Here is a 15158-nt window from a genome sequence, read left to right as displayed (position 1 = left end):
GAACTGCCCTGGGGGGACGGCACTCACCTGTGACATAGCACAGTCATCCCTCAACAGAGGACCCGGGGTGCACGGCCTGGAAGAGGGGCCCACTTGCAAGTCTCTGGAGCCAAACGCCAATACCAAGGACTTGTGGGTCAGTGGCAGAGACAAACTGTGGCAGGACTGAACTGAAGGACTAGACTATTGCAGCAGCTTTAAAACTCTAGGATCACCAGGGAGATTTGATTGTTAGAGCCACCCCCACCTCCCTCACTGCCCAGAAACAGCCCCATATACAGGGCAGGCAACACGAAATACACATGCAAGCTTGGTACACCAATTGGACCCCACAAGACTCACTCCCCCACTCACCAAAAAGGCTAAGCAGGGGAGAACTGGCCTGTGGAGAACAGGTGGCTCGTGGACGCCACCTGCTGGTTAGTTAGAGAAAGTGTACTCCACGAAGCTGTAGATCTGATAAATTAGAGATAAGGACTTCAATTGGTCTACAAATCCTAAAAGAACCCTATCAAGTTCAGCAAATGCCACGAGGCCAAAAACAACAGAAAATTATAAAGCATATGAAAAAAACAGACGATATGGATAACCCAAGCCCAAGCACCCAAATCAAAAGACCAGAAGAGACACAGCACCTAGAGCAGCTATTCAAAGAACTAAAGATGAACAATGAGACCATAGTACGGGAGATAAAGGAAATCAAGAAGACCCTAGAAGAGCATAAAGAAGACATTGCAAGACTAAATAAAAAAATGGATGATCTTATGGAAATTAAAGAAACTGTTGACCAAATTAAAAAGATTCTGGACACTCATAGTACAAGACTAGAGGAAGTTGAACAATGAATCAATGACCTCGAAGATGACAGAATGGAAAATGAAAGCATAAAAGAAAGAATGGGGAAAAAAATTGAAAAAATCGAAATGGACCTCAGGGATATGATAGATAATATGAAACGTCCAAATATAAGACTCATTGGTGTCCCAGAAGGGGAAGAAAAGGGTAAAGGTCTAGGAGGAGTATTCAAAGAAATTGTTGGGGAAAACTTCCCAAATCTTCTAAACAACATAAATACACAAATCATAAATGCTCAGCGAACCCCAAATAGAATAAATCCAAATAAACCCACTCCGAGACATATACTGATCACACTGTCAAACACAGAAGAGAAGGAGCAAGTTCTGAAAGCAGCAAGAGAAAAGCAATTCACCACATACAAAGGAAACAGCATAAGACTAAGTAGTGACTACTCAGCAGCCACCATGGAGGCAAGAAGGCAGTGGCACGATACATTTAAAATTCTGAGTGAGAAAAATTTCCAGCCAAGAATACTTTATCCAGCAAAGCTCTCCTTCAAATTTGAGGGAGAGCTTAAATTTTTCACAGACAAACAAATGCTGAGAGAATTTGCTAACAAGAGACCTGCCCTACTGGAGATACTGAAGGGAGCCCTACAGACAGAGAAACAAAGAAAGGACAGAGAGACTTGGAGAAAGGTTCAGTACTAAAGAGATTCGGTATGGGTACAATAAAGGATATTAATAGATAGAGGGGAAAAATATGACAAACATAAACCAAAGGATAAGATGGCTGATTCAAGAAATGCCTTCACGGTTATAACAATGAATGTAAATGGATTAAACTCCCCAATTAAAAGATATAGATTCACAGAATGGATCAAAAAAAATGAACCATCAATATGTTGCATACAAGAGACTCATCTTAGACACAGGGACACAAAGAAACTGAAAGTGAAAGGATGGAAAAAAATATTTCATGCAAGCTACAGCCAAAAGAAAGCAAGTGTAGCAATATTAATCTCAGATAAAATAGACTTCAAATGCAGGGATGTTTTGAGAGACAAAGAAGGCCACTACATACTAATGAAAGGGGCAATTCAGCAAGAAGAAATAACAATCGTAAATGTCTATGCACCCAATCAAGGTGCCACAAAATACATGAGAGAAACACTGGCGAAACTAAAGGAAGCAATTGATGTTTCCACAATAATTGTGGGAGACTTCAACACATCACTCTCTCCTATAGATAGATCAACCAGACAGAAGACCAATAAGGAAATTGAAAATCTAAACAATCTGATAAATGAATTAGATTTAACAGACATATACAGGACATTACATCCCAAATCACCAGGATACACATACTTTTCTAGTGCTCATGGAACTTTCTCCAGAATAGATCATATGCTGGGACATAAAACAAGCCTCAATAAATTTAAAAAGATTGAAATTATTCAAAGCACATTCTCTGACCACAATGGAATACAATTAGAAGTCAATAACCATCAGAGACTTAGAAAATTCACAAATACCTGGAGGTTAAACAACACACTCCTAAACAATCAGTGGGTTAAAGAAGAAATAGCAAGAGAAATTGCTAAATATATAGAGAGGAATGAAAATGAGAACACAACATACCAAAACCTATGGGATGCAGCAAAAGCAGTGCTAAGAGGGAAATTTATAGCACTAAATGCATATATTAAAAAGGAAGAAAGAGCCAAAATCAAAGAACTAATGGATCAACTGAAGAAGCTAGAAAATGAACAGCAAACCAATCCTAAACCAAGTAGAAGAAAAGAAATAACAAGGATTAAAGCAGAAATCAATGACATAGAGAACAAAAAAACAATAGAGAGGATAAATATCACCAAAAGTTGGTTCTTTGAGAAGATCAACAAGATTGACAAGCCCCTAGCTAGACTGACAAAATCAAAAAGAGAGAAGACCCATATAAACAAAATAATGAATGAAAAAGGTGACATAACTGCAGATCCTGAAGAAATTAAAAAAATTATAAGAGGATATTATGAACAACTGTATGGCAACAAACTGGATAATGTAGAGGAAATGGACAATTTCCTGGAAACATATGAACAACCTAGACTGACCAGAGAAGAAACAGAAGACCTCAACCAACCCATCACAAGCAAAAAGATCCAATCAGTCATCAAAAATCTTCCCACAAATAAATGCCCAGGGCCAGATGGCTTCACAGGGGAATTCTACCAAACTTTCCAGAAAGAACTGACACCAATCTTACTCAAACTCTTTCAAAACATTGAAGAAATGGAACACTACCTAACTCATTTTATGAAGCTAACATCAATCTAATACCAAAACCAGGCAAAGATGCTACAAAAAAGGAAAACTACCGGCCAATCTCCCTAATGAATATAGATGCAAAAATCCTCAACAAAATACTTGCAAATCGAATCCAAAGACACATTAAAAAATCATACACCATGACCAAGTGGGGTTTATTCCAGGCATGCAAGGATGGTTCAACATAAGAAAATCAATCAATGTATTACAACACATTAACAAGTCAAAAGGGAAAAGTCAATTGATCATGTCAATAAATGCTGAAAAAGCATTTGACAAAATCCAACATCCCTTTTTGATAAAAACACTTCAAAAGGTAGGAATTGAAGGAAACTTCCTCAACATGATAAAGAGCATACATGAAAAACCCACAGCCAGCATAGTACTCAATGGTGAGAGACTGAAAGCCTTCCCCCTAAGATCAGGAACAAGACAAGGATGCCCGCTGTCACCACTGTTATTCAACATTGTGCTGGAAGTGCTAGCCAGGGCAATCCGGCAAGACAAAGAAATAAAAGGCATCCAAATTGGAAAAGAAGAAGTAAAACTGTCATTGTTTGCAGATGATATGATCTTATATCTAGAAAACCCTGAGAAATCGACGATACAGCTACTAGAGCTAATAAACAAATTTAGCAAAGTAGTGGGATACAAGGTTAATGCACATAAGTCAGTAATGTTTCTATATGCTAGAAATGAACAAACTGAAGAGACACTCAAGGAAAAGATACCATTTTCAATAGCAACTAAAAAAATCAAGTACCTAGGAATAAACTTAACCAAAGATGTAAAAGACCTATACAAAGAAAACTACATAACTCTACTAAAGAAATAGAAGGGGACCTTAAAAGATGGAAAAATATTCCATGTTCATGGACAGGAAGACTAAATGTCATTAAGATGTCAATTCTACCCAAACTCATCTACAGATTCAATGCAATCCCAATCAAAATTCCAACAACCTACTTTGCAGACTTGGAAAAGCTAGTTATCAAATTTATTTGGAAAGGGAAGATGCCTCGAATTGCTAAAGACACTCTAAAAAAGAAAAACGAAGTGGGAGGACTTACACTCCCTGACTTTGAAGCTTATTATAAAGCCACAGTTGCCAAAACAGCATGGTACTGGCACAAAGATAGACATATAGATCAATGGAATCGAATTGAGAATTCAGAGATAGACCCTCAGATCTATGGCCGACTGATCTTTGATAAGGCCCCCAAAGTCACTGAACTGAGTCATAATGGTCTTTTCAACAAATGGGGCTGGGAGAGTTGGATATCCATATCCAAAAGAATGAAAGAGGACCCCTACCTCACCCCCTACACAAAATTAACTCAAAATGGACCAAAGATCTCAATATAAAAGAAAGTACCATAAAACTCCTAGAAGATAATGTAGGAAAACATCTTCAAGACCTTGTATTAGGCGGCCACTTCCTAGACTTTACACCCAAAGCACAAGCAACAAAAGAGAAAATAGATAAACGGGAACTCCTCAAGCTTAGAAGTTTCTGCACCTCAAAGGAATTTCTCAAAAAGGTAAAGAGGCAGCCAACTCAATGGGAAAAAATTTTTGGAAACCATGTATCTGACAAAAGACTGATATCTTGCATATATAAAGAAATCCTACAACTCAATGACAATAGTACAGTCGGCCCAATTATAAAATGGGCAAAAGATATGAAAAGACAGTTCTCTGAAGAGGAAATACAAATGGCCAAGAAACACATGAAAAATGTTCAGCTTCACTAGCTATTAGAGAGATGCAAATTAAGACCACAATGAGATACCATCTAACACCGGTTAGAATGGCTGCCATTAAACAAACAAGAAACTACAAATGCTGGAGGGGATGTGGAGAAATTGGAACTCTTATTCATTTTTGGTGGGACTGTATAATGGTTCAGCCACTCTGGAAGTCAGTCTGGCAGTTCCTTAGAAAACTAGATATAGAGTTACCATTCGATCCAGCGATTGCACTTCTCGGTATATACCCGGAAGATCGGAAAGCAGTGACACGAACAGATATCTGCACGCCAATGTTCATAGCAGCATTATTCACAATTGCCAAGAGATGGAAACAACCCAAATGTCCTTCAACAGATGAGTGGATAAATAAAATGTGGTATATACACACGATGGAATACTACACGGCAGTAAGAAGGAACGATCTCGTGAAACATATGACAACATGGATGAACCTTGAAGACATAATGCTGAGCGAAATAAGCCAGGCACAAAAAGAGAAATACTATACGCTACCACTAATGTGAACTTTGAGAAATGTAAAACAAATGGTTTGTAATGTAGAATGTAGGGGAACTAGCAATAGAGAGCAATTAAGGAAGGGGGAACAATAATCCAAGAAGAACAGATAAGCTATTTAACGTTCTGGGGATGCCCAGGAATGACTATGGTCTGTTAATTTCTGATGGATATAGTAGGAGCAAGTTCACAGAAATGTTGCTATATTATGTAACTTTCTTGGGGTAAAGTAGGAACATGTTGGAAGTTAAGCAGTTATCTTAGGTTAGTTGTCTTTTTCTTACTCCCTTGTTATGGTCTCTTTGAAATGTTCTTTTATTGTATGTTTGTTTTCTTTTTAACTTTTTTTTCATACAGTTGATTTAAAAAAGAAGGGAAAGTTAAAAAAAAAAAAAAAGAAAAGAAAAACAAGGAAAAAAAAAAGATGTAGTGCCCCCTTGAGGAGCCTGTGGAGAATGCAGGGGTATTTGCCTACCCCACCTCCATGGTTGCTAACATGACCACAGACATAGGGGACTGGTGGTTTGATGGGTTGAGCCCTCTACCACAGGTTTTACCCTTGGGAAGACGGTTGCTGCAAAGGAGAGGCCAGGCCTCCCTATGGTTGTGCCTAAGAGCCTCCTCCCGAATGCCTCTTTGTTGCTCAGATGTGGCCCTGTCTCTCTAGCTAAGCCAACTTGAAAGGTGAAATCACTGCCCTCCCCCCTACGTGGGATCAGACACCCAGGGGAGTGAATCTCCCTGGCAACGTGGAATATGACTCCCGGGGAGGAATGTAGACCTGGCATCGTGGGACGGAGAACATCTTCTTGACCAAAAGAGGGATGTGAAAGGAAATGAAATAAGCTTCAGTGGCAGAGAGTTTCCAAAAGGAGCTGAGAGGTCACTCTGGTGGGCACTCTTACGCACACTTTAGACAACCCTTTTTAGGTTCTAAAGAATTGGGGTAGCTGGTGGTGGATACCTGAAACTATCAAACTACAACCCAGAACCCATGAATCTCGAAGACAGTTGTATAAAAATGTAGCTTATGAGGGGTGTCAATGGGATTGGGAAAGCCATAAGGACCACACCACTTTGTCTAGTTTATGGATGGATGAGTAGAAAAATAGGGGAAGGAAACAAACAGACAAAGGTACCCAGTGTTCTTTTTTACTTCAATTGCTCTTTTTCACTCTAATTATTATTCTTGTTATTTTTGTGTGTGTGCTAATGAAGGTGTCAGGGATTGATTTGGGTGATGAATGTACCACTATGTAATGGTACTGTAAACAATCGAAAGTACGATTTGTTTTGTATGACTGCGTGGTATGTGAATATATCTCAATAAAATGAAGATTAAAAAAAAAAAAAAACTGTATGAAAGGAAGACAGAAGTAGTTGCCAGGGAACTGTTTGAAATTCAGTCATACTCGATAAATTTTTCATTTTAAATTTATAGAAATAAATGGATAGCTTATAAAGTAGATATCTTAAATGCACTCATATATATTTTAAATGTTTTGTAGAACATGTCATTCCAAATTGTTTTGTGAAATATCATAGGCATATTAAATTAGTCACATATTTTAATATTTCTTTAAACCATAGATTTCAGCAAGCATGGTTCTATGTCTTACAGGCCTGGAAGCTTATTCAAATTGTGGGATATTTAATAAAAAGCCATAATATAATTATTACAAAAAAATAAAAATAAAAAGAAAAGTAGTTTGGTGATAATGCTAATCATCAGTTTACTTGAATGAAATCATAGTATGTATAACATCCATCTAGAAAAGCAAATATTTAAAAATATCACCTGAGGCTACAACAGGATAACCTAACTAAATAAAGCATGGTTCACCTGTGTAAATCATACTCATGTTTGGGAAAACTTGTGTAGGGGGCAGGTGTGGAACTTCATGACTTTCAGATGTCTAAGCAATGAAATTAGCGTGGTTGTCTAGCATCAGATTGTGGACGGTTTAGAGTAGAAGAAACGATAAAATGAGCCCTAAAATCTCAGAAGATAGGATAAAATAAGACAGAAAGGAAGACATAGATCAAGGTAGTTCATGAAACATGCACAACTGCAAACTTCATGAGAATATGTGGAATGAGGAATGAGAAATAGATTACATAGTGAGCACAGGGAAAAATTTTCCTCTGATGAAGGATTTCTGAAGGATTCTATCCAGAATAAAGGGGGCAGCGTTTTTTTTTTTTTTTTTTTTTTTTTTTTTTCTGTTAGCCAGGTGAAGAGTTTCTTTTCTTCTTCCCATTGTGGAGTTAACTGCTCATTTGCAGTAAAAATACTGATTTAGCTACTGAATGTTTTGTACTTGTTAGAGACCAAAAGAAAGACATGGCAAGAATCTGATTTTCCTGAGAATGTGTGGAATCATGCACAGAAATAGTTAAGGAAGTTTAAAAAGTTTCTCAGATTATGCTAGAAGCAGTTAGGCAGGCTTCTCAAACCAAAGAAAAGGTAATTTCAAACAAATCTGCTGAATTCCTTGGATTAAGAAATACTTGTAGAACCAAATGTTATGTAAATTGGAAACAGAACATGTATATCATTCTAAAACAGCTTCTCTGAAAACAGAAAAACATAAATATGGCCATTACAGTAATTTCACAAACAGTTAGATCTATCTTCAGTGTATGACTCAAAGAGGGCTCTGGAAAATGAAAGTTAAATGTTCAGATTCCTTTGGCTTGAGAAAATCAGTTTATCAATGATAGCTGTCTACCTGTCAGTTTATCCATTCAATCTAGCTAATCTAAGTCACCATTTCAGACATGACCACAGAAAGTTTACCTTGGTAGAGGGATATACTGGACCAATTAATCCATCAATTCATTATTAAAAACCTATTATGTACAAGGCTCAGAACTAAATATTGTACAAGAAAGAAAGAAGCCATATTCACACTTGCGGAGGGGAGATAAGACACTGGCACATTAAAAAGTAATTAGCAAAAAAAAATACTTGCTACAGAAGATAGTAAAATATTTGTGTTGAATGATATAAATATTATAGGAATACAGAAGAGGGGAAGACTGCTGTTAGTCTGAGTGGGTCAGTGGAAAAGAGCTTGAGCTAGCTTATAAAGGAGATAGGATTTATGTAAGTGAAAATGAGAAACAATGGCAGGCAATGTTGTGAGCAAAGTAATAAGACAGGGACTATGGAGAGTGAGTTAACAAATGACCATTTTGTTTAGTAACTGACATTGTAAATGGAGAGGCAAGAGATACAAGGCAAGAATACAGAACATTCTCAACACAAATGTGCTTATAAAAAACGACAATAAATTCTGGCACAGTTTAATATAATTTCAGCTGATGAAGTTTGTCTCATAAAATCCTTCTAAGGAATGGAAGATGTTAAGAATTGACATAGGGCTTGAGAGTATAATGGCATTCATCCATCTGTTTGGCAACTATTTATTGAATTCCTATGATACACGAGGAACTTTGTGTTCTAGAAATTGGGGTTACAATGATGGAAAAGACAGACAAGATTCCTGTTCTCATGGTTCTTACATTTTGGTGAGAGAAGACAGACAATAAACAAAGAAGCAAATATATTAAAAAGTGATGACAATTTAGATAACACTGTCATGAAAGAAATTGGGTAATATGATACAAAGTCATGGCTATATATCTATTTTAGATAGAGCAGTTAGAATGTTACTCTCAGGAGGCAACGTTTCGGCTGAGATCTGAATGATGAGAAAAAGGCAGCAGGAGAAAGAGATGGGAAAGATGATTCTAGGAAGAAGGAACAGGAAGTACAAAGACCGAGGCTTTTTCTAGGACCCAAATATAATCCACTACTACTATGTCAGTGAAGCTTCTTTTCATCTGACACTGAGGAGAACCACACAGAACCTTATTCAAATTTAGAAAAAAAGGTGTGTAACTTGCAGTTTTACCTTATACCCTTCTTCTCCTGGCTCTCCTCTTTCTCCTTGTTCCCCTATTGGACCCTACAGAGATCACACACACACAAAATCAACTTCACAGCTGGATCTAAGTACTTGTAAATGCAGATGATAAATTAATGTGGATTATACTTTGCCAAAAATATGAAAAAAAAATGGCATAACCCAAATGTATGATAATTTATTTAGTTACACTGAATAATTTTAAAAGACTTAATTTTAGTGACACCAAGTTATTACCAAAATATGCCAATTACTGAATTTTATAAAGATAATCTTATAATTATTCTGCCTGGGAAAATATTTAAGGAATGAAGTCTAATTAAAAAAATACAAATTTTAAGATGAGTAAAGTATGTTTTACATGATGTCAAAAGAACTTGCATTTTTCTTTCATGTTAAAATGATTGAAAATGATTTAAGCAGGACTATTAAGTCATTTAATTCCATTAATAACATGAGATATGTAAAATGATATTTTAAATGTATTTAATACATAATCCTACCTTACTATTTTTTTTTAAATTTAATAAATTTTATTTTGAAATAAATTCAATCTTACAGGAAGAGTTGCAAAAACAGTACAAACCCCATACATAGAACTCCATCATACCCCGACCCCCCTCCCCCAATACCCCGATACATCACCTTTAACATCCTGTCACACCACCATTTCTTTCATTCCCTACCTGTCTCCCCCCCATCTATCATCCATCATCTATTGCTCTGCCCTCTGAACATATGAAAGCAAGCTGCACATATCTTTGAACAAATAATATAATTCACATATACCTTTTCCATGGACAAGAACATTCTTTTATGCAATCTTATTAAGTGCAGCTAAGAAGTTCAAGAAATTCAACATTGATACAAAGCTTACATTCTATATTTCCTTTTTGTGTGTGTGTGTGTCCCATCTGTGTCCCTTTGAGCCTCCTCTCCTCCATCCTCTGATCCCATCCAGGATCATCCTTGGCATTTAATTGTCATCTATTTAGACTTTTTTTTTTTTTTTTTCAATTGTGGAAACATACATATAGCCTAAATCTTCCCATTCCACCCCCTTCCTAGCATTCCATTAGTGGGATTAATCACATTTAGAATATTGCAATGCTATAACCTTCCCACCATCCATTTCTAGAAGTTTCCCTTCACCCCAAACAGAAACCCTACACTCACTTCTTAACTCCCCATTGCCCCTTCCCCCACTTCTCGGAACCCCTACCCTACTTTTCATCTCTATGGTCATATTCTCTGATACTTTCTTTGTGTTTACCGTGCGGCTTAAATTTAACATCTTAAATCTATAACAACCTTGTTTTTCTTTGATACCAACTTAACTTCCATATGACATATAAACTATGTTCCTATACTCCATCATTCCCCCACCTTTATGTAGTTCTTGTCAAAAATTACATATTTTACATTGAGTCCAAAACCACTGATTTATCATTACAGTTTATGTATTTTAGATCCTGTAGGAAGTAAATAGTGGAGTTATAAATAAAAAATACAGTAGTGGATGATTGTATGGTATGTGAATATATTTCAATAAAACTGAATTTAATAAAAAAAATACAGTAGTATTGGTATTTATATTTACCATGTGATCTTTACTGGAAATCTTTATTTCTTCATGTAGTTTCACTCAATTGTTTAGTGTCCCTTCCTTTCAGCCTGCTTAACTCCCTTTAGCATTTCTGATAGGACTGATTACTGGTGATGAAGTCTCTCAGCTTTTGATTGTCTGGGAATGTTTTCATCTCCCCCTCATTTTTATCCTCCAGGTGTTTGTGAATTCTCCAAGTCTCTGATGGTTATTGATTTCTATTTGTATTCCATTGTGGTCAGAGAAAGTGCTTTGAACAAATTCTTTTTTTTTTTTTTTTAATTGAGGCTTGTTTTTATGTCCCAGCATATGGTCCATTCTGGAGAAAGATCCGTGATCACTAGAGAAGAATCTGTGTCCCAGTGACCTGGGATGTAATATTCTATATATGTCTGTTAAAATCTCTGTATCTCTCTCTCCTTTCTTTGTTTCTCTGTTGGTAGGGCTCCGTTTAGTATCTGAAGTAGGGCAGGTCTTTTATTAGCAAAACCTCTCAGCATTTGTTTGGGAAAAAATTAAGCTCTCCCTCAAATTTGAAGGAGAGTTTTGCTGGATAAAGTATTCTTGGTTGGAAATTTTTCTCTCTGAGAATTTTAAATATGTCATGCCACTGCCTTCTCGCTTCCATGGTGGCCGCTGAGTAGTCACTACTTAGTCTTATGTTGTTCCCTTTGTATGTGGTGAATTGCTTTTCTCTTGCTGCTTTCAGAACTTGCTCCTTCTCTTCAGTATTTGACAGTCTGATCAGAATATGTTTTGGAGTGGGTTTATTTGGATATATTCTATTTGGAGTTTGCTGGGCATTTATGCTTTGTGTATTTATATTGTGTAGAAGGTTTGGGAAGTTTTCCCCAACAATTTCTTTGAATACTCTTTCTAGACCTTTAGCCTTCTCTTCCCCTTCTGGGACACCAATGAGTCTTACATTTGGAAGTTTTATTTTATCTATCATATCCCTGAGATTCATTTTGATTTTTTCAATTTTTTTTCTCCATTCTTTCTTTTGTTCTTTCATTTTCTGTTCTGTGGTCCTCAAGGAGGCTGAGTTGTTGTTCAGCCTCCTCTAATCTTGTATTATGAGTATCCAGAGTCTTTTTAATTTGGCCTACAGTTTCTTTAATTTCCATAAGATCTTCTATTTTTTTATTTATTCTTGCAATTTCTTCTTTATGCTCTTCTAGGGTCTTCTTTATGTCTTTTATATCCTGTGCCATGCTCTTCTTCATGTCCTTTATATCCTGTGCCATGCTCTCACTGCCTGTCTGTAGTTCTTTGATTAATTGCGCCAAGTACTGTGTGTCTTCTGATCTTTTGATTTGGGTGTTTGGGTTTGGGTTCTCCATATTGTCTGGTTTAATCATATGCTGCAAGATTTTCTGTTGTTTTTGGCCTCCTGGCATTTGCTTTACTTGATCTCTAACATGTCAGAACTGCAGCTTGGTGGCATACACTTTCTCTATCTAACCAGCAGATGGCATCTGTGAGTCACCTATTCCCCTCAAGTCAGTTCTCGCCAACTTTGTCTTTGTAGTGTGTGGGGATCTCATTCTTGTGGGGTCCAATTGGTGCACCTAATTTGGATGTGTTATTGGTGCTGTCCACCCTGAATGAGGGGCATGTGTCTGAGCAGTTAGGGAGGAAGGGCAGCGTTAATAATCAAACCTCCCAGGTGTTCCTGCAGATTTAAGGCTGTTCTCTGCCACTGACCCACAAGTCCTTGGTATTGTCATAGGTTCCCTGGGATTTCTGAGTGGTTCCCCCTTCCCTGCTGTGCTCTTCCAGGACCTCTGCTTGGCCACGCCAAGTCACAAGTGTGCACTGGCCTCCAGGGAAGATTTGGGACACTGGGCCATGCAGGGGCGTTCCCAGCCCGCTTCAAAGACGGTTGAATGGGGCATGTTAACTTCCCCCTTTCCGCACAGCACCGCCCTCCCAGCTCCGGGACAATCAGCCGTGGGTGTATTAAAGGCCACTGTCCATGGCCGACACTGTGGCGTGTGCACGGAGCTGCGGGAAAGACTCCCCGTCACACTGGGCTTCCCCGCATGACTCTGGACTGCGGGCCTGGCCCCAGGCAGGAGTGTCCCCTGCCCTCTGGGGAGATGGCTGCAAGTCGTGTGGTCCTTTCTCCCTTTGGCTCCCCTTTGCTCCCCTGGGCCTGAGACAGTCAGCAGCGGGCGTGGGAAGGGGTATTCTCCACGCCAGACACTGAGGCGTTAGCCCAGCCCGCTCCTGCTGTGCTTCACTGTGGGGCTCTCCCCGTTATATCTGCAGCTGCTCCTGGGCATTTTTTTTTTTTTTTTTAAAGAACTAGTCCATCTCCAAATGCCAACCCACTGTTTCCCCACACCGCAGCATGGCCGAGGGACTTTCAGCCACCTCACTCACTCGTTTCAGAATGCAGACTCCTGGTTTCACCAAATGCATGGTCCCTGTAGATTTAGCAGACCTTGTCTGGCTGGTGCTACTCTGGAACTGGTGTTCTGGGTCACTTTCTGGTTTTTCTCTAGTATTTTTCATGGAGGTGTTTTTTGCCCTGTCTCACCTAGCTGCCATCTTAGGTTCTCCTACCAGAAATTCTATTATTTATTCTTTAATTTGTGAAATTTTAATCCTCAAGACCAAAATTGACCTAATCAAAATTGCACATATTAACTTAAATCGTCAAGGCAGAAACTAAGCTAATAAACTCAAACTTATTAACTTTTTCTAAACATTTCTAACATCAAATCTTTGATATAATAAACTGTTCAAAGTATCTACTCTAAAATGCACTTGAAACATCTTTCATTACACACTAGGACCTGATGTTGAAATAGATACTAAAATTGAAATTAGCTAGCAAAACCATAAGAGAATTTATTATGAAGCATTAATTGATAAATTTTAACTTATTCCTAGATGGACAAAGTTATTGGACATAACATAAAGACATTAATCTCTGACTCTGCTTTAATTTTTTAGGTTATTTTTTCATTTAAGTTTCACACCTTTCCCATCTGTATTACATTGTATTTATAGGATAAAACTACCACTGTTATATTAGATTTTTAATAAATTTTTATATTTCAGGTGGTATTCTTCAACCTTGGCTTGCCAGAATCTGGGGGAAAACAGGTACTATTATAGTCTATTTGTCAATTTTTTTTCCATTCACTTTTAAGTCTTGCGTTATTCCTAAATTTTCTCCTGCATCAGATGTTTAGAGACTAGAACATATTTGATGAAGAACCTTACATATTCTTTTTTATAGATAAGTTTGCCTCTATATGAGATGGCTTGATTTAATCATAAAAAAAAATTAGAATCATCCTATTTCAAAACCAAAGTATAACTTTCAACCATCTCCAAAGGGTCACACCAAATATCCAACAGTGACTACAAATTCTGATCCTTCTGCTTTAGGATTCTTCCTTAGGATTCTTTTACCCTATTTGAAAATAACTGTGAAAAATAGAATATTAACCAATTACATTTATTTCTATGAACTAAACATTTTTATTTTAGCATTTAATTTACACATGTCCTTTAGACATTGCTTTAGTCAAACTGTAACATAGAGATGGTTACTCAGATAATCAAAGTTACAAGAATAGCTACTTTTCAAAATAATATGGCTACAGTTAGCACTTAAAATGCTTAATTAGAAGACTATAGCTTAAAGGTTCTTGGTTCTATTAGTGGGTTAGAAGGGTTTTAGACTGATTTGGCAACTATGTGTAAACTACTATAAAAATATGCAGATTAAGGTTTTTGAATACTTCAGAAATAAATCTAAATATCTACCCTAAAATGTCTAGAGTATGCAATTTTTTGGATAATCTCTATAAAAAGGTTTTATGTATCCACATTGAAAGTTAGGTTTGGGAAGTCACTGTACTGAATCTATGTATTATGCTAAAGACCTTGACTTGGATATTAATATTTTTTCATATCTATGGCTTTCATATCATTTAGAATTTTATGACCTCAAATACTGCTCTCCTATCAAACCATGTTATAAAGCTAAGAACATAAAATTCTTTGAAAAGATGTGATTTGTATGTGAATGTATTACAGCAATTACAATTTATCTTGAAGCATCAAATAATTTTTTAAAAAAAGACCTACTGGTTCACCTCGAGGCCCAGGTGGTCCTAGGACTGTGTTATCCTCTCCTGGATAACCCTAAAATGAAATAATGATTTAAAAAGAAAGACCAAATTAATAAAATAACCATTAAAAATAT

General features: G+C 37.1%; 1 protein-coding gene across 1 annotated transcript in view; it reads right to left on the bottom strand.

Moving 5' to 3' along the window:
• The window catches only part of COL24A1 (collagen type XXIV alpha 1 chain), a 466350-nt gene that overhangs the window by 106388 nt on the left and 344804 nt on the right, over positions 1 to 15158 (bottom strand). The window contains 2 exon segments of the mRNA XM_037826738.1: positions 9313 to 9366; positions 15041 to 15097. Of these exon segments, the coding sequence (XP_037682666.1) occupies positions 9313 to 9366; positions 15041 to 15097 (111 nt within the window).

Source organism: Choloepus didactylus, chromosome 2 (assembly GCF_015220235.1).
Source record: "Choloepus didactylus isolate mChoDid1 chromosome 2, mChoDid1.pri, whole genome shotgun sequence".
Taxonomy (NCBI): domain Eukaryota; kingdom Metazoa; phylum Chordata; class Mammalia; order Pilosa; family Megalonychidae; genus Choloepus; species Choloepus didactylus.
This window is presented reverse-complemented; position numbering and strand designations above follow the sequence as displayed.